The sequence below is a fragment of the Tachyglossus aculeatus genome, chromosome 9 (assembly GCF_015852505.1).
Source record: "Tachyglossus aculeatus isolate mTacAcu1 chromosome 9, mTacAcu1.pri, whole genome shotgun sequence".
NCBI classification, from domain to species: Eukaryota; Metazoa; Chordata; class Mammalia; order Monotremata; family Tachyglossidae; genus Tachyglossus; species Tachyglossus aculeatus.
Window position 1 is genome coordinate 44,075,582 of NC_052074.1, and position 27,580 is coordinate 44,103,161.

The following is a 27,580-nucleotide window of genomic DNA, read 5'->3' on the forward strand; positions in this document are numbered from 1 at the left end:
CTGACCACACTGCTCTCTGCCCCGGCACACATTTCCGACAGGGCAGTGGAGAGTGGGGTAGGACCAAGGGGTTGCCGGCTCGCCTGCCATTTTTAGCGGCAGTCTGGCAACCCTTTGGGGGCCCGATTTCCATGTGCCGCTAAGAGAAGATGGCCCTCGGTATATGGGGCCACTTGGAGGAGGCAAGAGCAGCGAGGAGCCTGCCTGCTTGGCATCGGGGCAAAGTTGGCACTGGGGAGGGCCAGAGCCCAGGAGGGGTGGCCTGGTCAGCCTCAATCCACCTGCTTTACTCCCGCCTCCTTGGGGCTGGGGCAGGAAAGAGAGAGAGTTGGAGGGAGGGAGGAAAAGAGAGAGGGAGGGAGGGATTCAATTTTACAAGGTGGAACAGAGGAATCTATTCCGATTCTATTCTTGGCCTTGGGACTGCATGTAAATGCATGCAAATAGAATGCAAATGAACACTCCTGAGCCAAGATATTTTTTTTCCAACCGCTAATTCAGTCCTGGTCTGGAAACGGGACCCCTCTTTCCCTCCCCCCCCAAGCGCAGCCTCCCTGTCATGCTCACACTGCCTCCCATCTTCCCCCCAACTGTGGCCCTGGCTAGGCTGAATCCCCTAGGGTCCTGGGGTCTCCCGCCCGGAATGAAGTTGCTGCTGCTAATCTGGGTATTGGTTGTATGGGAGAGCAGGAGGGGGTGGGTTTTAGTTTGAAACAAGGCTCGAGGTCGGCAACCCCGCGCTAGGGCATGAAGACCCATTTCCAGCACGTGATGTGCAGATGGAAATGTTTTTTAACATAAGACTAGTGGGTTCTTTGAGTCAGAGACCCATGGAGCTGAAAAGTGGAAAGGCAGAGATGAAAAAACCGCCCACAAAACCCAAACCCAAAAAAACCACAGCAGAAAAGCTTTTTGAAATAATAAGGGGCATTGTCTCCACCCTGCAAGGCAGTTTTTTTAAAATGTTGACTTTTTTTGAATCTTTTGAACTCTTTGAATATGACAGCATTTTCAATCTGTCAATGGGCGTTGAGGTGTCCTCACATAGAGTAGAGCTCCCCTGAATAATAATAATAATAATAATAATAATAATAATAATAATAATAATAATAATGGTATTAAGCACTTAATATGTGCAAAACACTGTTCTGGGTGCTGGGGAAGTTACAAAGTGATCAGGTTGTCCCATGGGGGGCTCACAGTCTTAATCTCCATTTTACAGGTGAGGTAACTGAGGCACAGAGAAGTTAAGTGACTTGCCCAAAGTCACACAGCTGACAATTGGTGGAGCTAGGATTTGAACCCGTGAACTGACTCCAAAGCCTGTGCTCTTTCCACTGAACCACTCTGCTTCTCTATAAAAGAGAGTATAGTAGAACAGAGTTAGTAGACACGTTCCGTACCCACAGGGAGCTTACAGTCCAGAGGAGTTGATAGACATTGATAAAAAATAAATTACGGCTCTGTACATAAATGTTATGAGGCTGAGAATGGAGTGAATATCAAGGGCTTAAAAGATACAGCTTCATATGCTTAGGCAACACAAGAGGGAGAGGAAATAGGGGGAAGGAGGGTTTAATCCAGGAAGGCCTCTTGAAGGAGATGTGACTTTAATAAGGCTTTGAAGGTGGGACACTTGGTGGTCTGTCAGGCATGGAGGAGCAGGGATTTCCAGGTCAGAGGGAGGACATGGGCAAGGGGTCAGCAGTGATATGGATTATATCGAGATGAGTGTAGTTTTTTTGAAGTGACTTTGCCTGGAACCATCCTCAGTAGTAATCATAATAATAATAATAATTGTGATATTTTTTAAACTCTTACTATGTGCCAGGCACTGTACTAAGCACTGGGTGGATACAAGCAAATTAGGTTGGACACAGTCCCTATCCTACGTGGTGCTCACCGTCTTAATCCACATTTTACAGATGAGGGAACTGAGGCATAGAAAAGTTAAGTGACTTGCCCAGGGTCACACAGCTGACAAGTGGCGGAGCTGGGATTAGAACCCAGTTCCTCTGACTCCCAAACCCGTGCTCTCTCCACTCTCCCAAGCAGCACTATTCTAAGTGCTTAGGAGGTGGAAGGCCCCATCCCGGTCTTCAATGGAAAAAAATAGAGGAATACCAGAAGTTCCCCACCCTGTAATCCAGCCTGGATTCCTTAGAGGTACAACCACCCAGGTCTTCCATAACTGAGTGAATTTGTGACACGTGTGAAAGCTGAGCTAGCCATAGGATCAAGAGGGGTTTGCATTGTTTTCTGAAGAAGCTATTCAAGATGGGTGACTAGAGCAAAAAGTGATGACGGATGCTGGGTGGTCCTTTCTTAACCATAAGACTGGTGATCCAGGAGGGCAGCCATCACAAGGTTCCTACCAACGTCCCATTGTCCCCGAGGGAGGCAGAATCCTGGGCAGGATGGACAGTGGGTGTGACCCGGAATGAAACGGCACACATTCTACATATGTTCTTTCATTCATTCATTCATTGAATCGTATTTATTGAGCGCTTACTGTGTACAGAGCACTATACCAAGCGCTTGGGAAGTACAAGTTGGCAACATATAGAGACAGTCCCTACCCAACAATGGGCTCACAGTCTAGAACGGGGAGACAGACAACAAAACTAAACATATGGGCAGGTGTCAAGTCATCAGAATAAATAGAAATAAAGCCAGATGCGCATCATTAACAAAATAAATAGAATAGTAAATATGTACAAGTAAAATAAATAGAGTAATAAATCTGTACAAACATATACAGGTGCTGTGGGGAGGGGAAGGAGGTAGGGCGGGGGGATGGGGAGGAGGAGAGGAAAAAGGGGGCTCAGTCTGGGAAGGCTTCTTGGAGGAGGTGAGCTCTCAGTAGGGCTTTGAAGGGAGGAAGAGCTAGCTTGGCGGATGTATGGAGGGAGGGCATTCCGGGCCAGGGGGAGGACGTGGGCTGGGGGTTGACGGCGGGACAGGCGGGAACGAGGTACAGTGAGGAGCTTAGAGGTGGCAGAGGAGCGGAGGGTGCAGGCTGGGCTTATGACGGAGCCTAGTGAGGACCCCACTAGCGCCGGTTGTGCTCAGGACCAGAATCCCTTTGGCAGAAGGCTGGCTGTGAAAGGCGGACATCTTGCAGTGGAAGTCCTCCTTCCATAGGTTCTGAGTTCCAACAGCGGCCAGCCCCTTGGCCTGAGGAGCGTTTTGAAGGGGTTGGGAAAGTCCATTTGTCATCCAGGATCAGGTCATGAGTCCATGGCAGGAGAGGGGCACCCGGGCCTTGCGATTCCTCCCCAGGGTTCAAGCCTGTGAGGAGGCCGGGCCGGTGCCAGCAGGGCCTACCAGGTGTCTGTTGGTTCAGCCTTAAAATGGGAGATGAGCTTTCCCGGCCTCCATGTTTGTACGTGCCTGGTGTCTTCTCGAAGGTCTTTGTGTTCTTGGAACAAAATTAAGCCAGAACATGACGGCTATTGAATTTCAAGAAGCCCGTAAGCGCAGGTCTGGCATCGGGTAACTCGGTGGTTACCACAGCTCGCCCTGCCAGAGAGGAGATGTGTGGATTTGGATTTGAGCCCAGACTTTGGTGGCGGAGTCGACGTGACGCCAGCTTTCTTGAGTCCCCTGGACAATCCCGGCCCCTCCCAATAGGACCTAGATGAGCAATTGTGGTGGGAAGACGTACCACTGGTTTCTTTTCGGGGAAAGTTCCCTGCGTGTTTCCAGAGGCCGCCCAAGCTTAGGTACAAATCGGACATCCTGTCTTTCCGTGGCTAATGCAGTGGGAGACTAAGTTTCCACATGAAGCCTGTGAAAGGAGGAAGGTTCCCATATTTCCTTTTTTCCGGAGGATGCGTCTCAGAACTCATTTCCCCCGTCTCCTTCTCTTCAACCAAATGGTAGAAAACTGAACTGATCCATTAATCGTTTTCCCCCTGACAGGTGGGTCCGGGAGTTTTTGAACGAAGAAAACAAAGGACTCGATGTTCTGGTGGAATATTTGTCATTCGCACAGTACGCAGTAACGTAAGTCAAACCTGTGTATATGCACCGGGGGTCTGTGGGGTGACCGAACGGGAAAGTTAGTGGCACACATCTGTCCGCAGAGCAGGAGGAGAAAACAGAAACTGGTGTGGCAGGACTTTGGGAAGTTTACACCATTGTGGCGAAACAAATCGCACAGTGGGAGTTAGAGCTGTTCGTCAGTCGGGGTTTGGGGGGATAATTATTTTGGCTGGAGGGCCCCTTATCAATTTCGGCGGGGGGGCCCCCACACCCATATTCCTTCCCATCTGACTGCCCAAGTAGATTTTTTATGAGTCGAAAATGGAGCCGCTTCTACTTGGAAGGGTTCTGCCCAGCTTCAACCGTCCAGTGGATGCAGTTGCGACGGCCACAACAGCAGAGCCCAGAGCAGCAAGCCATGGCTACATGTATCTGCGGCAAGAAGTAGTCACCATGGGCCAAAGGAAGTGCAGCAGTTTCTGCAGATAATAATAATTGTGGTATTTAAGTGCTTACTATGTGCCGGGCACTGTACTAAGCGCTGGATCAGTTAGCAGCCGGGTCCAGCCTCCTCTGTGTATCGCCTACCCACCCCCAATCTAAGGTCGTGGCAAAAGAGATGAGCAAAATGGCCCCATAGGATTACTTCTTGTTAAACACTTGACCCCTCAGTATTAATCAGTTTTTTGGCGTCGGCCCATCAGCACTGTAGAATACTTTTGACTCTGTCCTTTGGCTCCATTTCTGAGTGGTAGTAACGTTTATATGACTGAGGTCGTTTCCACACTCTCCTCGTAGAAAGAGCTTACCTGCTCTTAGGTCTGCACTGCTACTCCGGACCAATATTTGCAATCAGGACGGGCAGCTTTGCATTTCAGACCAGTCCTGCGGGAAGTCATGGATCCGACTGCGAATGGTGGCCGGGGATGGTTGTGGGGCCCTCCAGTGCTTACATGCACAAGCATGCATATGCACGTTTACCTGTTCACGTTTGGCAGTAAAGCCACTTGAATTTGATCTTCCTGGTGAGACCTTCTGCTCCAGCAAATTTTTTTTTCTAGCGTCTCTTCTAAAAGCAACTATATACAGAGCCTTTGCTCTCACAGTTCTAGAAGTTTAGAAGTCACTATCTCATTAATCCTTCCACTGTCCCTGGGTGGTAGTTAGCAAGAAACTATGATTATCCCCATCTTACAGATGAAGACACCAAAGCCCCAAAATGTGCTCAGGGAGTTCTCCGCTTGGATTTTCCTCACAAATCATATGGGCCCGACCTGTAGAAACAGAGTGAACTGGTTGCTGTCCTCTTGAGAAATCACCCCGTGAGTTATGGGCCCGGTTCTACCACCTTCATTTCCAGAGGGTTTGTTGCTTTCATCGGCCACCCTTGCCTCTCTCCCTCACCCACATATCAGATGTCACAGTTAAAATCTTATCACTTTTGAACTCTTCACCCACACTGTGTGCATTGGGCCCAGAATGCCGGGGCTGTATGGAGGTCCTTCCAGTGTTTTTCAGAATGACCTACAGGTAGACGGGGCATTTAAGTTTTATTTAGACCCCCTATGTTCTTTCCTACTGCCCAACCTTTGGGAAGGGGGTTTCTTCTCCGGTTTAAATTCCATTTGCCTTCCCACCCAAATGACACTTTGGCTGGACAGTCTTGGAAACTCAACAGCATTAGCAGCTCCCCACTCCCAAAGAGCCACGGTTCTGAAGCGGGGTCCATTTGACCCCCCAGCATTTCTCCTTTCCAGGCTTTTGATGCGTGTAGTTCATCCCATTGTATTTAGCCCTCCTCTCCACCATCTTGAATCCCAAAGCACAGATGGGGAAGAAGACATGAATGAAAGAAAATGACGCGTTTGTCTTCCACGATAAGTGGCTGACGCTAGAGAGCATGCACGAGGCACACAAAGACATGCCTGTTTAAAGACTTTGTTCCTAAAATTGTACAAGTGCTGGCAAGTTGTTCTCCTCTAAAATGGGACACATAAGAAATAACCTCAAAAAATGATAGAGAAATGACCGTCCCTTACTTTAAACAGCAACACATTGGAAGGGGATTGGAGAATCAAAGAAAATTTATAACTCTTACGGTAATGGTTCACATATGTTTCGGGCATTCCTCTGCCAGGAAATGTCTCGGTCACATGTTGATGGACTGAAATAAATTCATCGCACAGACACCAAGTATTAATTTATTGCAGCAAAATAGAGAGGGCTTGTAAGATCTCCATTTCCTACCCCCCACTGTGGCAGCGTTACTAATCAGCAGATCAACAATCGTTGCGTTTTGTGTTCCACCGTGGCAAAAATAACTCAAGATTGTTTAAGTCTTCTGAAATCATATCCCTGTGTTATTCATTCCTCCTTTAGCTCAGGTCCATAATTTGCCACAGAATGTTCTTGAAGCTCATGCTGTATTCCCAGCTTCAGGGAAATAGCTGTGGATTTCTCTTTATGTTGGGTTTTTTTTTCCTTCATTTCTTCTTACTCTGCCAGGACTTGGTGAAGCTGCAAATGTTTAGCAGGAAGAAGTGTGTGCTTGAGGAGTGAGAGAGGGAGAGAGAGAGAGAGAGAGAGAAAGAGTGTGTGGGGGGGTGCGCGCACACATGCAAGGCATCAGTGGAATTTCTGTTTCCTCACAGTTTTGACTTCGAAAGCTTAGAAAGCAATGTGGAAAACCCATTGGATAAATCTAAGCCATGGAGCCGGTCTATCGAAGATCTCCACAGAGGAAGTAACTTGCCCTCACCTGTCGGAAACAGCATCTCCCGCTCTGGCAGACACTCCACACTCCGGTAAGAGCCTTAACCCGAAGAATCCTTCCCCACCTGGGAAACAGAGGGAGTGTCCGTCTGTTGTATTTTGCAATCGCACCTCTAGCCTCAGGAATCCCAAAGATCTGCCCGAACCACGGCCCTTTGTCCATCCCTGGACCTGTAGCCAATCTCAAAGGCAGAGCCTGGCAACCTGATCAAATGTCCTCCATGGGCCGGCGGGAGAGAGTGGACGCATGATGGCATAATGGAGAGAGCTCAGGCTTGGGAGTCAGAAGGTCATGGGTTCTTATCCTGGCTCCGCCACTTGTCTGCTGTGTGGCCCTGGGCAAGTCAGTTCACTTCTCCGTGCTTCAGTTACCTCATCTGTAAAATGGGGATTGAGACTCAGAGCTCCACATTGGACAGAGACTGTGTCCAACTCAATTTGCTCGTATCCACCCCAGAGCTTAGTATAGTGCCTGGCACGTAGTAAGTCCTTAACAAATATAATTATTATTGTTATTCCTTTGCCACACTGGGCCAGTGTAATGGTCCTGGCAGGCAGAATACTTGCAGGGGGGCCTGGTGGGTTGGGGAGAGTCGCTCAGCAATGAGGTGTAGAGAGGCACCCCCCTGACCGGAATAAGATCAGGGAGGTATTTGGGGCAAGGCTGGTTGCACAGCTGGAGAGCATTCAGGGAAAGAAAGGGTTTTCTGCATTCCTTGTTTTCTTCATCCCCACATAGTGAGGAACAGAACACACTGAATAGTACGGAGAGGAGCTGGGTGGGGAGAGAGGGAGCAGTTCACCCTCTTCAGACAGACAAATCAACAGGGAAGGCCTCTTGTTCTATTCAGAGGTAGGGAGAGTTTAAAGAACAGAATGGGGCAGTAGTTCCATTCTTTAAATCGCTCCCCATCCCCAGACCGAGCCCCTGAGCTGTTGGTTCCAGGAGCAGGTTTGGTCCCATGCTGGCCAATTCCCTGGACCAGGCAAGGAAGGATGGGCTGCCACCAAAGTGTAGGACTCAGGCCAGTTGCCCATATGCACCCTACCCTAGAGACCGCCATCCTAGTGGCGTTGGCGAGCTTCCTCCTGTCCACTGAGAATATCAGTTTCTGGACGAGCCCGCGGTTCCCCCGTTCTTGATTCTATGACTCTTCCGAACAGTGTCATCTCAGGCACCCTTTGGTCCTAACCCCTCCGTGGATTGAAGCCCTCACGTCTGGGAGAGATGGAAGAACTGATCTGTTTCAAGATTAGATTCTGCAGCACCCGAGGGCTACATGTCAGTCGAACACTTGACGGCTTTGATGAATTTTGAACTTGAGCTAGTTTAGCTGCCAGCTATTTCCCTTGCATCCCTTCAGATGGATGGCTTTCATAGTCTCTCAAGTTAACTGGAGGCTACTTGAGGTCACAAATATAACAGACCTGCCCCTTATTCTTGTTGGCTTTTTTTTTTTTAAGTTTAAGATGATGGAAAGGTGCTCCAGTTAATCTGGGCCTACTGTTGATTTGGCATTTGAATCGGCGGTTTCCTCTAGGCCCCAGGGGTGCATATGGATTATTCATTTATTTATTCAGCGCTTACTGTGTGCAGAGCACTGTACTGAGCGCTTGGGAAGTACAAGTCAGCAACATATAGAGATGATCCCTACCCAACAACGGGCTGGTGACCCGATCACATTTGATGTGTTGAGAATGAGTTCGGTAAATAATAGGTAGCCTTGGGTCTGATTCAGGGGATGTGACTGCAGTAGATAAGTGGTTCACAGGCTTTATCATCCCAAGACTCCTCCAAACCCTCACCACTCCACCCAGTCGGGGGGCAGGGGGGGACTGGTCAAGATTGCTGGGCTATTGGAAAAAAGGAGGAGTCGGAGTGAGTTTGCAGGAGAAGAGGATGGTTTCAGAGGAGGGATAGGCAACTGCTGTTCATGGGAGAGGGCAGAATCGGTGGGATTCTGGTAGGAGGAAGCACCATGGCCTAGTGGAAGGAACCAGGGCCTGGGGATCAGAGGACCTGGGTTCTGTTGCCGGCTCTGCCACTTGCCTGCCGTGTGGCCTTCAGTAAGTTATTTAACTTCTCTGCCTCAGTTTCCTCATCCGTAATATGGAGATTATTTACCTGTTCTCCCTCCTACTTAACTGTGAGCCCCATGTGGGGCAGAGACTGTATCCAACCTAAATAACTGGCATCTGTCCCAGTGCTTAAAACAGTGTCTCACACATTGTAAGCACTTAGCAAATTCCATTAAAAAAATGTGCTGGAGTAGATGAAAGATAATCATCTTTCATCTCAGAGAAGCAGCGTGGCTCAAAGGAAAGAGCACGGGCTTGGGAGCCAGAGGTCATGGGTTCTAATCCCGGCCCGCCACTTGTCAGCTGTGTGACTTTGGGCAAGTCACTTAACTTCTCTGGGCCTTAGTTACCTCATCTGTAAAATGGGGATTAAGACTGTGAACCCCACGTGGGACAACCTTATCACCTTGTAACCGCCCCCAGCTCTTAGAACAGTGCTTCGCACATAGTAAGCAATTAACAAATGCCATTATTATTATTACTATTATCACTATAATCAGGTTGAACTCAGTCCCTTCCCCGTATGGGACTCCAGTCTAAGAGGGAGAACAGACATTGAATCCCCATTTTACAGATGAGGAAATTTAGGTACAGAGAAGTTGTCACATGCTGTAGGTAATGCGGCAGAAAAGTGGCAGGGTTGGGATTAGAATCCAGGTCCTCGGACAGCCAGCCCTGTGCTCTTTCCCCTAAGCCACACATTTTCTGTTTGCAGTGAGGTAAGCCATTCTGAGCTTCTCTTGGCACTCCTTCCCAGCTCCCAGGATCCCTAGAAAGCCAGCATGGCAGCTGTCCTGATCATCCTGGCTAGGGACACAGTCCAGGGGTTGAAGCTCCTTAGGTTTTCCTGACTGATCGATTAATTGATTCCAGTTCTGTCCTTTGCCTGCTGATGCCAAGAAAACAGGTGCTCGGGTCTTTGGTACATGCTGGTACGTTTCTGAGTATGTTCCTTCTCCAACTGGACTCAAGCACGCTCTGCCTCTCACTTCCAACAGCGGATGGGTTTTTCTACTCAAATGTCTTCAGTTTAAAGGCCCCAGAGCAGCTTCCCCCGTTAGTCTGTTGAGCGATTTTGGTTCTCCTGCTGCCGGTGAGGAATCCACCGGATGGAGGCTCACTGAAATCATGGGGGAAACAGGCAGGCGGGGCCTGTCCTCCTCAGTTTTACAGCCTGAAAGATCCATCATCTGGAGACACTACCAGTTCTCTCAAGTGTAAGCTCCCTGTAGGCAGGGAATACTTCCCTTCTTTGTCTTTCATCTTCCTAAACGCTTCATCAATTAGTGGTATTTATTGAGCCATTTACGGTGTGCAGAGCACTGAATTAAGCCCTTCACCCAGGCTCCTCAACCAAGAGTTGACCTTGAACAGAAGGTAGATTTCTGGAAAACCCAAGTACTTCCAGGGTTTTTGACCCAGTGAAATCGAAATTTGTCCCGAAGCATCACCGTTTCCTCTGCCAGCCCTGTGATCAGTCACAGGTCCATTTCTGTGCAATAATAATAATAATAATAATGGGATTTATTAAGTGCTTACTATGTGCGAAGCACTATTCTAAGCACTGGGCAGGTTACAAGGTGATCAGGTTGTCCCACGGGGGGCTCACAGTCTTCATCCCCATTTTACAGATGAGGTAACTGAGGCCCAGAGAAGTGAAGCGACTTGCCCAAGTCACACAGCTGACAAGTGGCGGAGCCGGGATTTGAACCCATGCCCTCTGATTCCAGAGCCCGTGCTCTTTCTACTGAGCCATGCTGCTGCTATTGAGGTTCCCCTCTGACCCATTTTATGACCGTTGAACGGTTTATAACCTGGCCGTCACCATGAGTCCCCTCAGTTCCTGCCGCCTAATTTAGCCATAAATATGTCTATTTCATGTTCACAGGAGCAGTCCATGTGTTGAATTAGCCTTTCCTAAAGCTAGTGACGCCGTCTATATCGGTTAAAATGCATCGGATCACTCTAATAAAGTGCACGAAGCACACGTGTGCGTAGACCACACGGCTGAAGACAGGAACTCCTTTATTAGAGTAGCTGTGGGTAAGAGCCAGCCTGATCCTGGTTTACAAAAAGTCCATTTTATTCTGCACCTGTTGACCTCGTCTCTAGTTATTTCAAATCCTCGCTGTTTTAGTTCATTTTGAAAATTATGGGGGAATCTGGCTTACTCTAGCTACACTCCCCTAAATTTGAGAGGGAGTGGAAAAAAAGGAGCTGTATATATCACTGACAAGCCTGAGAAGCAGCATGCCCTTGTGGATAGAACATGGTCCTGGGAATCAGAAGGTCCTTGTTCTAATCTTCATTCTGTCATATGTCTGTTGTGTGACCGTGGGCAAGTCACTTCACTTCTGTGGGCCTCAGTTACCTCATCTGTAAAATAGGGATTAAGATTGTGAGCTCTATGTGAGACAGTGACCTGATTAACTTGTATCTTCCCCAGCGCTTAGTTCAGTGCCTGCCACATAGTAAGCGCTTAACAAATTCCAAAAGAAAAAGAAAAAGAAAAAAAAAAAAGACACAAGCGAAGACAGAATCCGAAGGCCAACATCTGTGTCGAGGGCATCTCTGCGTGGGTGTCTCTCTCCCTCACTAGATTGTAAGCTTTTTGAAGGCAGGGCTCATGTAGGCTAAATCCCACCTGTTTATTATTTTCCAGCACGTAATATATTCTATTACTACAACAACTAATTCTGTGGTGTTCTTCCAAGAGCTTAGTACAGTTCTATTACTCTATTTATTTACTATTACTCTATTTATTATTTATTATTACTCTATTTATTTACTGTTACTCTATTTATTTATTTATTATTACTCTATTATTACTCTATTTATTTATTTTACTTGTACATATCTATTCTATTTATTTTATTTTGTTAGTATGTTTGGTTTTGTTCTCTGTCTCCCCCTTTTAGACTGTGAGCCCACTGTTGAGTAGGGACTGTCTCTATATGTTGCCAACTTGTACTTCCCAAGCGCTTAGTACAGTGCTCTGCACACAGTAAGCGCTCAATGAATACGATTGATTGATTGATTCTATGCAAACAGAAGCCACTCAATAAATGCTACTGATGATGCTGATAATGAGAGTATGTTGGGCAGGTGCTATAGCCCTTTTTACCAGTTCAGTGACCTTAATGATTCATTCATTCAATTGTACTTATTGAGCGCTTACTGTATGCAGAGCACTGTACTAAGCACTTGGGAAGTACAAATTTCCTCATTGAGGGAGCTAAGGTCACCCAGAGACAGAGAAATTCCAAGTGTGTGAGAGACAAGCATGCAGGAAAGACTAGGAACAGATGAAAATTGTCTTGGAAGAGCAAGTTGGGTCTCCTTCTTAATATGGACCATTGCTCCAAAAATGTGTCTTCAAAACAAAAACAGCAATAGCCACAAAAATACTGAGATTATTTTTTGATTAGTACGTTTTCCTAAATGGGTTTGTATTCCGTAGCTTTCTGCGTTTTCCTTCCAGCACATCTGCAGTCTGAAACAACTGAAAGTGTTTTTCTGTTGTTGTTTTGGAAAAGCCGTAAGAGAAAAGAGGAGAGAAAAATGCATTTGGGCTAAGAAACGCACATTTGGACTTCTTGTCATGGAGCATTTTTATGGCCCAGTTAGGTGGAAATGCGGACAGACCCGATGATAGCTGTTCTTGTGGATACCACAAATTAACATTGTTTCGGCGATCCCTGGGTGACTCTCTTGACCTCTGACGCTCTGTCTATCTTGAACGACCATCCCCCGGCCCAGGGTCTCCTCCAGGAGGCCTTCCCTGACTAAGCCCCTCATTTCCTCTTCTCCCACTCCCTTTACATCGCCATGACTTGCTCTCTTTGTTCTTCCCCGCTCCCAGCCCCACAGCCCTTATGTACATATCTGTCATTTATTTCTATTAATGTCCTCCCCTCTAGACTGTAAACTGATTGTGGGAAGGGAGTATGTCTGTGTATTGTTGTATTGTACTCTCCCAAGTGCTTAGTACAGTGCTCTGCATGGACTAAGCACTCAATAAATACGATTGAGTGAGTGTATGGCTGGATCTCCCCTACAGTCCATTGGTCCAGTGGCGCAGAGGAACGTGGGTCTCGCTTCTGATGATTGTTTTCTCCCCAGATGCTCTGGATTCATTCATTCATCCAATCGTATTTACTGAGCGCTTACTGTGTGCAGAGCACTGTACTAAGCGCTTGGAAAGTACAATTCGGTAAATGGTGTTTCACACTCGGCACCATTGATTGATTGGCATCTCTTCATATCTCCCATTCCTCCCCAGATTATCTTGGTAATATTGTACCCTCCCACGCACTTAGTACAGTACTTTGCACACAGTAAACGCTGAATATATATGATTATTGTTATTAGTTCAAAGTTGAGCTTTTTGAGGGGGTGAAGCCCTGGCTAGTGGGTTGAATTCATGCTGCCTTTTGGGAATAGCCCTTTTATAAATTCCATTGAGAGAATTGTAAAGTGTAGGAGAAAGGAAAATGAATTCCACTGGTCCAGTCATTGACTCTAAGAAATGAGGAGAGAGGCCCATCATGTGAACACAACCAACCTCAGTCATGGGTCATTTCAGGCCGATGGAAGTAAAATACGCATTGGTCGTTGAGCCAGGAAACCAGACTAACCCACTCACTTCTAGATATGGTGTCTGGTTGCCTAGGTGACTTTAATGAACAGTTACATGAGAGAAAGAGAGGAGAGTGAGAGAGGATGCGAGGGAGAAGGAGAATGAGAGGGAGAGAGAGGGTGAGAGAGCACTTGAACACACCTTCCTGTTCTTTTGAGGGTGCTGCTCTCATCTCTTGTGAAGAAAGCTAATAAAACCTTCCATAAGAAAGTAGTAGAACGTTCCAGGATCTCAAAAGCCTTGCCAAGATTGTGGGGTGGCTTGTCTATAAAGCAGCCATAGTGTACCAGTTACCAGGAGGGATTGCTGTTTAGGAGGGTAAGAGTAGTAGTAGTAGTAGTAATAATAATAATAATAATAGTATTTGTGAAGAACTTACTATGTGCCAAGCACTGAGGTAGATGCAAGATAGTCAGGTTGGGCACAGACCCTGCCCCACATGGGGTTCCTAGTCTAATGGGGAGGGAGAACAGGCATTGAATTCCCATTTTGCAGATGAGGAAACCGAGAGGTCCGGAGAATTAAATTGCCTTGCCTAAGATCATGCAGGAAGCAAGAGGAAGAGCTGGGATTAGAACCCAGGTTTCCCAACTCCCAGGCTTGTGCTCTTTCACATTGACCCAAATAAGGATAGCTTCCGACTCAGGGCACACGAATCAGCCGTCTCCAAAGTCAACTGGTGGCATTAAGTAAGATCACCAGAAGGCAATTAGACAGCTCTATCTGCCTGTAGAACACGATGAATCAATTATAAAATTATTCTCTTGGGCTCAGACTACAAAGTGTTCTTTAGTGCAGGCTCTTCCTTGTTCCCTCCGTGTAAAATCCATCAGCAGGACAGTAGTGGGAATGTCATGGAGTCCAGGAGTCCGGAAAAGAATCCAGACAAGTCTTCCCCAGATGCCATTTTTCTTACAGACTGGAATGGGGAATTCAAACTTTACATCCCCTGTGTCCTCTTCTGTTAACTGAAAGAGGCCAATTTGCCTGTGTGGAAGGAACCGACAAAAATCAATTGCTCTCTAAGAAGGTTTCAACATCGAAGGAAATATGTGCTTAGAAAACAGTGCGTTTCCTGTTGATGGTTTGATGTATGAAATGGCAGAATCGATTCTCAGTGTTTTGGTGTGAATAGCTTCCCCCCCTCCCCTGCCCCCCCACTGGCTTCTGGATGACGAATTAAACTGGCTGTTCTTTGGCTGCCAATATCTTTAATTGGTGGTGGGGAGACGCTCTACCCGCTTTTATAACCAGACAACTAGAAGAGAATGTGTAGTGCGTCAAATATACAAAAACAGCTGGGCGTCTGAAACCTAATTTGTGGAGTTTTACGTCAACTCTGAGTCCTTTCCATTTCTTTGGTTCTACAAAGAGCTTTGTGTACACCAATCTACCTCGCAGCTGGTGTGTGGCTTCGTCTGTTTGCTAAATAGCGTGTCATGGAAAGAGTTTTACCTTGCTGACTGGAGAAGCAGTGAATTGCTCCATGGCTAGGAGGATGAAGAGCTGAGATACTGAGTATGACCAGTGACCCCGTGAGTTGATCGCTTCCGAACTGGCCGAGGACCTCTTGTGAACGGGAGCAGTTCCTTGTGGGAGATTCCTAGATCTATATCCCTCCCCTCAGCAGTGCATTGTGGAAGGAGCAAGGCTTATTAAAGGTCTTGCTCATTTCCTCCTAGACTGTGAACCCCATGTAGGTTGGGGATTGTGTCCAGTCTATCTGGTATACACCCCAGCGCTTAGTAAAGTGCCCGGCATATTGTAAGCGCTTAACAAGTACCATTATTATTATTAGTAGTAGTAGTATCATAAAGCTGCCACCAAATAGCTTCAGAGATACAGCGTACTTATTATTTATTTATTATTTATTTATTTGTTTGTTTATTTTACTTGTACATATCTATTCTATTTATTTTATTTTGTTAGTATGCTTGGTTTTGTTCTCTGTCTCCCCCTTTTAGACTGTGAGCCCACTGTTGGGTAGGGACTGTCTCTATACGTTGCCAACTTGTACTTCCCAAGCGCTTAGTACAGTGCTGTGCACACAGTAAGCTCTCAATAAATACGATTGATGATGATGACATAGCGTAGCCAAGTGGATGGCACGGGCCTGGGAGCCAGAGGGCCTGAGTTCTAATCCCTGCTCTGCCACTTGTCTGCTGTGTGACCTTGGGCAAGTCACTTCTCTGGGCTTCAGTTACCTCATCTGTAAAATGGGGATTAAGTCTGTAAGCCCCACATGGGGCATGGACTGTGTCCACCTTGATTAGCTTGTATCTCCCCCCAGTGTTTCAGTGCAGTGCCTGGCCTACAGTAAGCGCTCAACAAATACCATTTTAAAAAAAGGGAGGGAAGTGTGTTCCTAAAGGGAGAAATTAGCACCAGGAAGTGAAGTGACTCAAGAGAAGGGCCCTTAAGGCTTTCGTGGTCTGGGCTTCAACAGATTCTGCAACTTCAGACCTCACCAGGGTGGCTAGGGCGCCTAGGAGAGCTTAGGCTGTTTCATAAGCCCGCCCTGTGAATAGCCTCAAGCAGAATGCATTACAGTAATCAGTTTTATTTTGCATAATTCTGTAAGAGTATACCAGCTTAGGGCATGAATTTGGGACTACTTCCAAGGGGCCAGTACCGCCTAATGAATCACCAACCACTCTTCCTTTAGGGTGCCTGTCTTTATGGAAATTACCTATTGAAATATTCAGCATGGTGTGATCTTCGCTTGGGAAAAGGGATGAGTCCACAGCCTGAAGCGCTATGACACAGAGCACAGGGTGTCTCCTAGCCTCCGCTGCAGAAAATAAAAAAGATGCCGCGGTTGTGTTTCTAAGTGCAAAGTTGCTGATTACACAACAGGCTATCTGCATTTGGCCTGGCACGACAGCTGGCATTTGATCATCTTTCCAAATTCTAATCTGGAAAGGGGTTACGCCAGTGATTTTTTTTCCAGCCCAACCCTGGGTGATTCAGAGGGAACTCAGGTCTTGGAGAATGTGCGAAACACTTTCTGAAAAGTCTCTCCGATCATATCCCGTGGAAATGTATAGAAGCAGCTCAATGTCGCATTCCCTCTGAAGGGGATCTAAAAGGAAACACCTAGTCAAGCAGAAGGGGTGCCTACACATCTACAAGTCCCCAGTGTTGGAGGGGAATTGTTAGTTCTTGTGAGCAGAGATTGCATCTAATAATAATAATAATGGTATTTATTAAGCACTTACTATGTGCAAAGCACTGTTCTAAGCGCTGGGGGAGGTTACAAGGTGATCGGGTTGTCCCACAGGGGGCTCACAGTCTTCATCCCCATTTTACAGATGAGGTAACTGAGGCACAGAGAAGTTAAGTGACTTGCCCAAAGTCACCCAGCTGATAAGTGGTGGAGTTGGGATTTGAACCCATGACTTCTGACTCCAAAGCCCGTGCTCTTTCCACCGAGCCATGCTGCTTCTCCAGCCGTGCTGCTTCTCCGACAGAGCCTACCAACTCCGTTGTTAGGGAATCAGCATGGTGTAGTAGATAGAGCACAGGTCTGAGAGTCAGAAGGTCCTGGGTTCTAATCCTGGCTCCGCCACTGGTCTTCCGTGTGACCTTGGGCAAGTCACTTCACTTCTCTGTGCCTCAGTTACCTCATCTGTAAAATGGGAACTGAGGCTGTGGGACAGGGATTGTGTCCAACTCGATTTGCTTGCTTACTGTGTAAGTAGGAGGGAGAACAGGTATTGAATTCCCATTTTACAGGTTAGAAATCTGAGGCACAGAGATGTTCAGTGACTTACCCAAGGTCATACGGAAGGCACGTGATGGAGCTGGGAATGGAACCCAGGTCCTCTGACACCCAGGCCCGGGCTTGGAGTGTAATGCCTGAGTCCAGGTGGTTTTTTTGCACAGAAGCTGGATTGGGAGTACATTAAAAAAACGAACACCCAAAACAAACTTTTCAGATTGGAGAAAAAGAGGCCCCCATTCACGTGAGAACAGCTGAAGTAACTTCCAATCCATCGTACAATCTCTGAAAACTAGCTGAATAAATCTAATGAGCTCCTTAATTAGGTGCCCTTTAAAGAAGTTCATATTTCCAGAGGAAAACGGCCATAGAAATTGAGTGGAGCACCTTTCCATAGTAAAAAAAACAAACCAAACCAAAAACTGTCGGCAAGACGAGGGCAAAATTTCCTTCCAGAGTACTACTTTGTCCCCTGATCTGGGCAGCAAGACTCAGGAACCTGAAAAGAGAGAGGAAAAATGCCAAATTAATAAGAGGAAGGCACAGGAGTGGACCAAGTGGTCTGTGGTTGCTTAGGAGTCAAGGTAGAAAATGGCTGTCCAGAGCCATCCTGGGTCTAGAGGGGAGAGGGGAGGGAAGTTGGGGAAGGGGTGCATTATAAACTTCTGCTTGGGGCACACCCTGGCCTCGTGAAAAGAGTTCTGTAGTTTACAGGGGGGAAATAGCTAGTTTTATATACGAGTAAGTATTGCTTTGAGCCTTTAAAAGTTCATAAGCAGTGCACTTCTGGATCAGAGCAAATGAACCATCCAAACTAATCTTCTCTCTCTCTCTGACAGCGGCCCCAATCTATGTATTTCCTACCAGATGCTTTCGATTGCAGTGTTTAAATAAATGTGTACACGTAGCAAAATCAATGTAAATATTTACAAATGGAATAATATATGTTAGGGTCGAGCCATCTCAAACTACAGTTGGAAACATTTTGTTTTATTAGGGAACTTGGAGGCAGCATAGCCTAGTGGACAGAGCACGGGCCTGGGATTCAGAAGGACCTGGGTTCTGATCCCGGTTCTGCCACTAGTCTGCTGTGTGACCTTGGGCAAGTCACTTCACTTCTCTGTGCCTCAGTTCCCTCATCTGTAAAATAGGGATTAAGACTGGGAGCCCCATATGGGACAGGGACTGTGTCATTAGCTTGACAAGGAGATACAAGATTAGCTTGTATCTCCTCCAAGTGCTTAGAGCAGTGCTTGACACAGAGTAAGTGCTTAGCAAATAACATCATCATTATTGCTATTATTAGGGACTTTATAAGATTACACTAGTCCCTTCATTTTGCATATGCCTTCATTATAGTATAAATTACAGGGGGCATAATTTCCATCCAGATGTAAGTATGATTTGAAACACCTTTTGGGTCATTTCAGTTACGTCTTGCCTTCCTCAGTGTCTAGTTACGACCTTCTTTGCTAAGTAGTGAATTTGTGCTCCTGCAATAGAGGGAGGAAAGAAGAAGCCACTGTGCTTATGTCTGTTTGGCAGGTGATTAGGGAAGCATTTGACCACTCCAGAAATATATTAACCGCATTAGTTATTCCACTTTCTGGGCTGGTAGGGAACAAGGAAATAGTTTAGAATGACGTGTTTCAACTCACTACAAAGAGAAGCAATTTGACTTTAAGTACATTCTCCAAAGCGTCTTGCTAAGAACTAAAAGAACTAAGAAGAATTAGTAAATGGAAACAGCTTCTAAGTGGACCACATTTTCTATTTTTCTTGGTTTGGAGGGTGACTCATTGGGAAAAAAAACCCACCAGTCACTGCCAGTCAAGAAGATGCATTATCCACTAATATGATGTTCAGCCTGGACTTGGGGATTATTCCAGCCACAGACTATTAAATTGACCCAGAAAGAAGAAAGTTAGAATCAGAGAGCCTGGGCTTTGGTTAGACTGGCTGCATGGTTAGTGTTTAGAGAAGAATCAGTGTGTTTGAGACATCCAAGGAATGAGCTAGCAATCTTGCTTGGATTATGGTTACAGTGAAAGGACTCTTACTGCTTAAAGTTGTGGTTAGATATTGAAATGGGCCTTGCTAATGCTTGGATCTCTCTCCCGCCCCCTGATTTTTTTTTGTTCTGTTGTGTTTGCCTGTACAGAACTTAAATATCCAATTAGTGAAACTTTTCTGCCATGTGGGAAAATGCTGGAAATCATTTGAGCCTGATCCCCTATTTAGAAAAGTCATAGGTTAGCCAGGTTTTACCCCACAGAATTTTATCCCAATAAAGTAGTGCCTGGCCTGCTAGTATACTCATCAGGATGACTTAATTGTTTATGAGCACGCATGCCCACAGACATACACATTCTCTCACATGCACGCACACCCCACTTTCCTTTTCTGCACTAGAGGAAGAGAATGAAAGGAGTTTGGGGAGCTTACTGGGGAGTTTTAGATAATTGTCTACCTGTCAGAACTTCAATTAATTTAATTTAAACCAACAACCCTCAAGAACACTGAAATCGGTGTTAATCACCACTAAGCATTTTCTAAATCTCTAAATTAGCACAAGACTAGATGACAGACAGGGTCCAACTCGTGGAACAGCTTGTTGCTGACTTTTTCTTCGAGAAAGGATTTCTCACTTCCTGAGACATGTTCTTGGCCAAGGCCTGAAACCACACAAGAGATCCTGCTGTTTCCCCTCTAGATTGTAAGCTTTTTGTGGGCAGGGAATGTGTCTAGCAACTCTGTTTAATTGCACTCTCCCAAGCGCTTAGTACCGTGCTCTGCACACAGTAAGCTCTCAGTAAATACAATCGATCGATGGATTGCTTGGCCAAGACCAATCGAACCTCTCCTGTCTCTGGGTTTGTGAAATTCCAACTGTGGCTCTAGGATGCTTTTCTTTCAAGGATTCATTCATTCAATAACCTTTAATGAACGTTGACCGTGCAAAGCACTGTACTAAGTGCTTGGGACAGTACAATATAACAATAAACACATTCCTTTCCCACAATGAGCTTACAGTCGAGAGGGAGATGATGGAATCCGTGACATTATTTGCGAGAGAGTGTAGCGTGAGCTAATCTTTAGTGTTTTAACATAGTTTTGAATATGGGCTGATCTCTCTCCCCATGTCTTTGACTCTGTCTCTGCCTCTAAGTCTCTTTCTTTATTGCTCTCTCCCTCCCAGCCCCTTCCTCTCTCTCTCTCTCTCTCACACAGTATTTTCATCCAAGAGTTGTTCCTGGCTTCCTGGTGAGTGATGAGGGAAATGCGTTTAGTTGGGCTGCCCAAGACAGGAATGCCTAACACTTGGCTGAATCGTGTGGCTTCGTCTGAAATAGGCAGCGGGGGTCACTGACTGCGAGTGTCGGGTGATTAAAAGAGCGTCAGTGCTAACCCCTTTGCTCACGCGCTCGCTACTTCACATGTCGCTGCTTGCCTCTGGTCACCTGTGCAGTCCCAGGCGTCCTGCGGGTTATGAGCAAGGGTCTCGGGACGTTTTCCACCCGTTCGGTCGGTTCCCGATTCCTGTGTCGTGATGTGCCTTCACAAGGAGCTTGTCCTTTCCTCCTGGTGCACCCCTTGCATCAGATGTTGGCTGCTGTTTTGCTCTGGGACCGAGTCCTGTTCACGATCACTTGGTACCAGGATATCCCTCTGCGTTCCCTGAGAGGTTCCACCCACCGCCCGATTTGGTTGAAACGTGGCCCTTTTTTCATTGCAGATACAACACCTTGCCGAGCCGAAGAACCCTAAAGAATTCAAGACTAGTGAGTAAAAAGGACGACGTGCATGTCTGCATCATGTGCTTACGTGCCATCATGAATTACCAGGTATGTCTCTCTGGAACTGGCTCTAGATTTTTGAGATCCTTTCTGCCTTACGGCATCGGTCAGGCGGTGGAAGATTCGGGGAAACCAACCTGATTCACTGTAAGGTTAATTAGCTCATTAGCTTTAATGAGTTCTTCTGGATAAAACCTCCGAGTCATCTTTGAATATTGATTGAGGGCCCTCAGGGGTGTAGCACACCCTTTGGCCCTAGACACAGAAAATTCTAATAGACTTGGAAGCTCAGGATTTGCCAGCATTCTTAGTTCTTAATTGATGATCATTAATGAATGACTGCTTTGTCTGAGGTCATTTCAGGTCATAATAAATCTAAAAACCACATAGACTATGCAGTAAGGCACAAAGGAGTGGTTACTAAGTGGAATCCTTGATGGAACTTGTACCCTGAGAATTTTAGGGAACCACTATCTTGGATTTCACCCTCCACACGCTGTGTTTCCAGTGAAATCAGAGCTGTGATGCCGTGTCCTGGGGACCTCATGACTACTCCTTGCTCATTACCCCAGCTCCCAGAGGCCTCTGGAGCAAATGGCCTTATTCCTTGTTAACTGTCAGAGTAGCCTTTTTTTTTTAGCCATTTGTTAAACGCTTACAGAGCAGTAACTTGCCCAGTGTCATGCAGCAGAAACGTGGCCGAGCCAGGACTAGAACCCGAGTTTTCTGGCTCCCTGGGCTGTGCTCTTTTTGGAAGTCAGTATGGTCAACCCCGAAACATCTGTTTGTAACTCTTTTGTTTCCTCTCTATTTCAGTATGGATTCAATATGGTCATGTCCCACCCACACGCTGTTAATGAAATTGCACTAAGTCTGAATAACAAGAATCCTAGGTAAGGAGACTTCTGGGTGAGTAAGTCCTGCAGGGGTGAAAAAGTTTCTACCCCAGTTGAATTGGAGTTCTAGAATCCCACCAGGATTTTCCAAGAAGAGGCTTCTTAAGACACAGGCTTCCATTTGTCCTTTGAGCCTGATGAAACCTCCTGCCTCAAAAACTGCATCATTGGGGTTGGTGGAAGTTTCAGTCTCAAATCTCTCCTCTCAACCGCTCCCAATCAAGAATAGCATCAGGCGGCCCCAGAACCACCTTAGTACCATAGTGAGGTGGACACTGAAGGATTGCCATAGGGCAGTGGTGGGAGTGATGGGAGCATGTGACTGCTTCCAGAACTGGATGTGGCAGCAGCTAGATAGAAACCTGTTTCTGTAGGTCCCGAGCAGTTGCCCCAGTACGTCCTATCCTAGGGATGGCCCTAATCGATCATGATATTGGTCTCATCACCGTCCCAAAAGGGTTGGAAAATGTTAATCTCTCTTGACCTCCACTTCCGGACCTATGGAAGATCATTCTCTATTTCTCAAGATTTAGAGTATTTGTCCAAATTGCCGTTTCCCTTTTTAACATCCAGGATGCCGGGTTCGGGAAAAGCAAGTTTTCATTTGACACTGTCTCTGAACGTTTGAAAAAGTACCGCCCGGCCTCCTCTCTCTCACTGTTTGTTATGGAGGTTTGTTTCCATTTCTGGAGACGGGGGAAGATCTCGGTATTATCCTCGCTGTTTTCCAGTGAGTTACAGATCTCATACGCAGGGAGACTAAACAGACTGCAAACTCACACTGCCACTGAGGAGTTACACAGAGCCATCTGCAAATGAGCAGATTGGAAGCATAAGGACCGTGGTTCGATTTTTAGCTCTGAGACAAATGAGATGCATTTGGCTCTGGAGACCGGAGAAAATATTGAACCAGAGTGGTTTCTTGCCTTAATGCTCCCAAATTATCTTTGGCCCTGAAGTTTATCAATTCCTTTTTTTTTTTCAAACCATTTTCTGATGATGGAAGAAGGCTGGGCTGTCTTCCTCCTCTAGATTCACACCCAGGGTAACACTAGGCTTGAATTCCTCACAGATCTACGGCGTATGATCATTCGGTACTATGGGCAAGGGGCCCTGAGTCTTGCAAATTGGCACTACATCTTGGGCTCAAGACCAATCAACTGATGGGTGAGAAGCTGGGGAAGATGAAAAACATGCCAGAGGCAGATCATTTATTCAGTGTTGCCACCACCTCCATTTTGCAAAGGAGGGCAAGGCTGATCCACTGCACTTTGTGTTGATTCTGTGTTTTTCTCTCTTTGCATTGATAGAACAAAAGCCCTCGTCTTGGAACTGCTAGCAGCCGTTTGTCTTGTCAGAGGAGGGCACGAAATCATTTTATCGGCATTCGATAACTTCAAAGAGGTAGGATATTTGTTGTAAGTGGGAGCAAATGAGCATCATCATCATCATCAGTTGGTATTTATTGAGCACTTGCTATGTGCAGAGCAGTGTACTAAGTGCTTGGGAGCATACAGTACAACACAGTTGGCAGACACGATCCCTGCCCAGGTCTAGAGACCTGCAGTGTCTCTCTTAAATATGGACAATCCAGATGTTCAGAGTTTCTCATCGCTTCCTTTCTCGGCTCTGAAGACTGGTTAATTATCCAAGTAAAAGCTACCAAGACTCAGTGCCTTGGATGGAGGGCTTAACGTTTCACGGTTTCCTGTTTTCTAGGCTCCAGACCTAACTTTGAAATGATTTCATTAGTTACTTTCAAATGACCCAGGGTGGCTATTTTAAAACCAGTCCAATGGAAGCCTAATTAGCTCTGGGTTTGCCAGGACTCCCAGCGTAATTCCGTAATCTGTTTCAGCGCCGTCACCACCATAAGGGTCACCGTTATTGTTAAGTGGTATTTTTCAAGCGTGGCATGGTGCAATTCTGGGAAGGGGACAAAGGACAGCTAGAACGGTCTTTGTCTGCGAGGAGCTGGGCAGCCTTGACATTGGTGAAGCAATAGCCAAATGGAATTGGTGGCGAAGATATCACAGAAGTTAGATAATTATGTTGAGTATCAAATAAGTTGGAAAGTTTGGTCATTATAGGAGAGAGAGGATTCGTATTTTGTTGGGTGTAGGGTCAGAGAAGTGATAGGCAGTCGGGGCGATTGACTTCACTTCTGGAAAGGTTCAGGGAGGCCTTTGGACAGAGGAAAGAGAGCTCTTGGTAGGTGTGGAAGAATGGTTTAGACATAAACTCTTTGAGGAACGGGGATGTGTATTCAGCTTCTGTTGTTACTTTCCCAAACACTCAAGATGGGGCTTGGTATTTAGAAGGTGCTCAGTAAATACTACTGATGGTAGTTGACAGGAAGAGCATTCTTGGAGGGAGGATTGGCCAGTGAGTACCCTGGGTTCTCCATCGGGGAAATGGACCGATCAGGTGGTGAGGTGGTTCGGGATGGGTGGAGAGGAGGGAAACGCTGGGTTTTAGGGGGAGAAAAGGGTGGTCCAAATTAGAGCAAATTTCCCCACCAAAGAGAGTCCAACCAAAGTAGAAGACCTGGTCCCTCCCTCCAGTCTAATGCAGGAGCTTATAATGAGTTTGATTCATTAGGATCCTCAATCTGTGAAAATCAGAGTCTTAGAATTAGCTAAGCCCAGCCTCCTCTGATTGAACAAGGTCAGTCAAGAACATCAAGGGCTCACCCTGTCCATTGGCCAGAGTTTATCTGCACACGTGCTCAGCAAGGCAAGCTTCAGTCTGTTGACTCCTTCGCAAGGATCCAGGGGTCACAATCCCCCTTAAAGCTTCCTCTGCGCTCCCTCTCTTAAGTTAAGAGTTCAAGGTTCGAGCATGAAAGCAGCTCATGAGTGATTTTTGACCCTCTGCTCTCAAGTCTTAGAGAGGTTAAATTTCAATAGCTATTTCTGATCCTTAGCCTGGTGATGTTCCGGATGGTGATAATAAATATTACTTTGGTATTTGTTAAGCTCTGAGGATGTGCTGAGCGCTGTTCTATGTGTGGGGTAGACACAAGACACAATCCCTTTGTGTGCATGGGGCTCACATTCTAGGTAGGAAGATGTATATACCTATAATTCTATTTATTTATTTTGATGCTACTGATGCCTGTCTACTTGTTTTGTTTTGTTGTCTGTTTCCCCCTTCTAGACTGTGAGCCTGTTGTTGGGGAGGGGTTGTTTCTATATATTGCCAAATTGTACTTTCCAAGCGCTTCGTACAGTGCTCTGCACATAGTAAATGCTCAATAAATATGATCGAATGAATGAATGAATGAAGTATAGGGATTAATCCCCGTTTTACAGATGAGGTAACTGAGGAAGAGGGAAGTGAAGTGACTTGCCCAAGGTCACTCAGCAGGTAAGTGGCTGGAATTAGAACCCAGATCCTCTGACTCCCAGAACCATGCTCTTTCCATGAGGCCAGACTACTTCTCTGCACACAGTAAATGCTCAATAAATAAGATTGATTGATTGATTGATTGGCTGACATTTTAGTGCAGGTCAGCATAGCCCATGGTGTGCAGTTCAGAGCTAATCTTTAGTGAAATTGATATTTGTGGCTTTTGAATGGAAAATGAGGGGCTACATTCCCCCCACTGCCAACCACCTCCACTAGTCAGACTCCCAAGTGTCTCCATGCTTACGTGAATTCATGAAAATGCATGCAACTAAGACAATACACATAGGAATATTAATTTTCATGGAAGACTAGATTAGAATGAATCACTGAACATTTTGGATGCCATAATACCGCTTTAACAGTATCATGTCTGCTGAAGTACAGAGAAGCGAAAGCAAATCTCTGGCGAAACAGACACCCAACTCACATCCGTAGCAAGATTTCATTTTTCCACAGTCCTTTGCAGAGGAATCCCTCTTCAAGCAGGGTGTTGATACCACACTTTCATTCAATCGTATTTATTCAGTCGTATTTATTGAATACGATTGAATACTTCCTTTTTGAATATTGAATACTTCCTTTTTCTGGCTTCTGTCTTTCATTTTGTCCTAAGTCACTTATCTGTGCATCCTCAGGATTTGCAAATCTGGGGATTTAAGAGTAAATAGCTCGAGTCCTAAAGCAGCTGTTTTTTGTGTGGAAAGTTGTATTCTCAACCTCCAGAGGGGCAAAGCAGGGCATCTGTTTTTTTGTTACTTTGTTTTGGGGGGTTTTTTTATGGTGTTTCTTAAGCACTTACTATGAACTGAGTGCTGGGATAAATACAAGCTAATTGGGTTGGACACAGTCCCTGTCCCACATGGGGCACACAGGCTTCATCCCCATTTTACAGATGAGGGAACTGAGGCACAGTGAAGTGGAGTGACTTTCCTAAGGTCACAGAGCAGACAGGTGGTGGAACAGGGATTAGAACCCAGGTCCTTCTGATTCCCAGGCCTGTGCTGTATTCACTGAGCCATGCATTTGATGTGTCTCTCTGGTGTTCTCAAAGGTGTAAGTTCTTTGAGGGCAGGGATCAAGTCCACAAATTCTGTTATACTGTTATATGGAGAAGCAGCATGGCTTAATGGAAAGAGCACGGGCTTTGGAGTCAGAGTTCATGGGTTCAAATCCCGGCTCTGCCAATTGTCAGCTGTGTGACTTTGGGCAAGTCACTTCACTTCTCTGTGCCTCAGTTACCTCATCTGTAAAATGGGGATGAAGACTGTGAGCCCCCCGTGGAACAACCTGTTCACCTTGTACCTCCCCAGCGCTTAGAACAGTGCTTTGCACATAGTAAGCGCTTAATAAATGCCATTATTATTATTATTATTATTATACTCACATTTAGCCAGTGCTCTACATACAGTAGGTGCTTAATAACTGCTATTACTTGATTGATTATACCAAGGGAAATAAGTCAGGGAAGCTAAGAAACATGGGATCTTGCAGTCAACTCATTTTCTTCTTGGTTTTCACATCCTCTGCTTTGAATTTTTAAAACCCCCTCAGAAAAAAGGCAGAGGAAGTTCACCTCAACCAACTTAAATTCTTCCATTTCCTGCTTTGGAGAGATGATGAAGGCAAAGGAAAATCCAGAAGGAACTGAGGCCAAAAGGCACACATTACCCTCCTGGAGACACATCGGAGGCAGGGTGGAAATGGGCATGTCAACAGGAAAGCTGTCAGGAAGCCATACACTTTCAAATTTCGAGATGTTTTAAAGATTAATAAAGCCCTAAGGCAACTTTGGAGCACCCTGCTGGGCTTTGGTTAACGAACTGGAAATGACACAGATATCACCATGGGCTCATCACCAAGTCGAAACCCAGAAGGACCAGATATTTATGTCCCTTTGTGGGAGGTGGTCTCCAGGCTTCCAGCTTTCTGCAGCATTCATGTTTTGGGGGCACACTGACATTTTCTTGGTTTCTACTCCCCATTTTGTGTGCATGCGCACACACACACAAACACACACACAGAGCAGAAAATGTGGCTCACAGGAACCCATTTGTTTTTCATGCCAGTCTGTCAATCAGTCGTATCTATTGAACACTTACTATGAGCAAAGCATTGTACTAAGCACTTGGGAGAGTACAGTATAACAGAATTGGAAGACACTTTTCCTGCCTACGACGAGCTTACTGTCAAGGATACTGTATACAATCAGATTGTGCTTTTCATTTTTTTATTTGCTGGACAATAATTAAAGCTAATTATTTTGACTCTTAACCTTTAG

The 27,580-nt window shown here is 46.0% G+C and overlaps 1 protein-coding gene across 9 annotated transcripts in view; it reads left to right on the forward strand.

Annotated features, from left to right (window-relative positions):
- FMNL2 (formin like 2) overlaps positions 1-27,580 on the forward strand; it is a 224,598-nt gene that overhangs the window by 154,129 nt on the left and 42,889 nt on the right. For all 9 annotated transcript variants that reach the window (XM_038750790.1, XM_038750785.1, XM_038750786.1 and 6 more), the window contains exons 5-9: positions 3,925-4,008; positions 6,639-6,791; positions 20,935-21,043; positions 21,812-21,888; positions 23,202-23,295. In XM_038750790.1, coding sequence (XP_038606718.1) covers positions 3,925-4,008; positions 6,639-6,791; positions 20,935-21,043; positions 21,812-21,888; positions 23,202-23,295 — 517 coding nt within the window. The remainder of the gene's footprint in view (positions 1-3,924; positions 4,009-6,638; positions 6,792-20,934; positions 21,044-21,811; positions 21,889-23,201; positions 23,296-27,580) is intronic.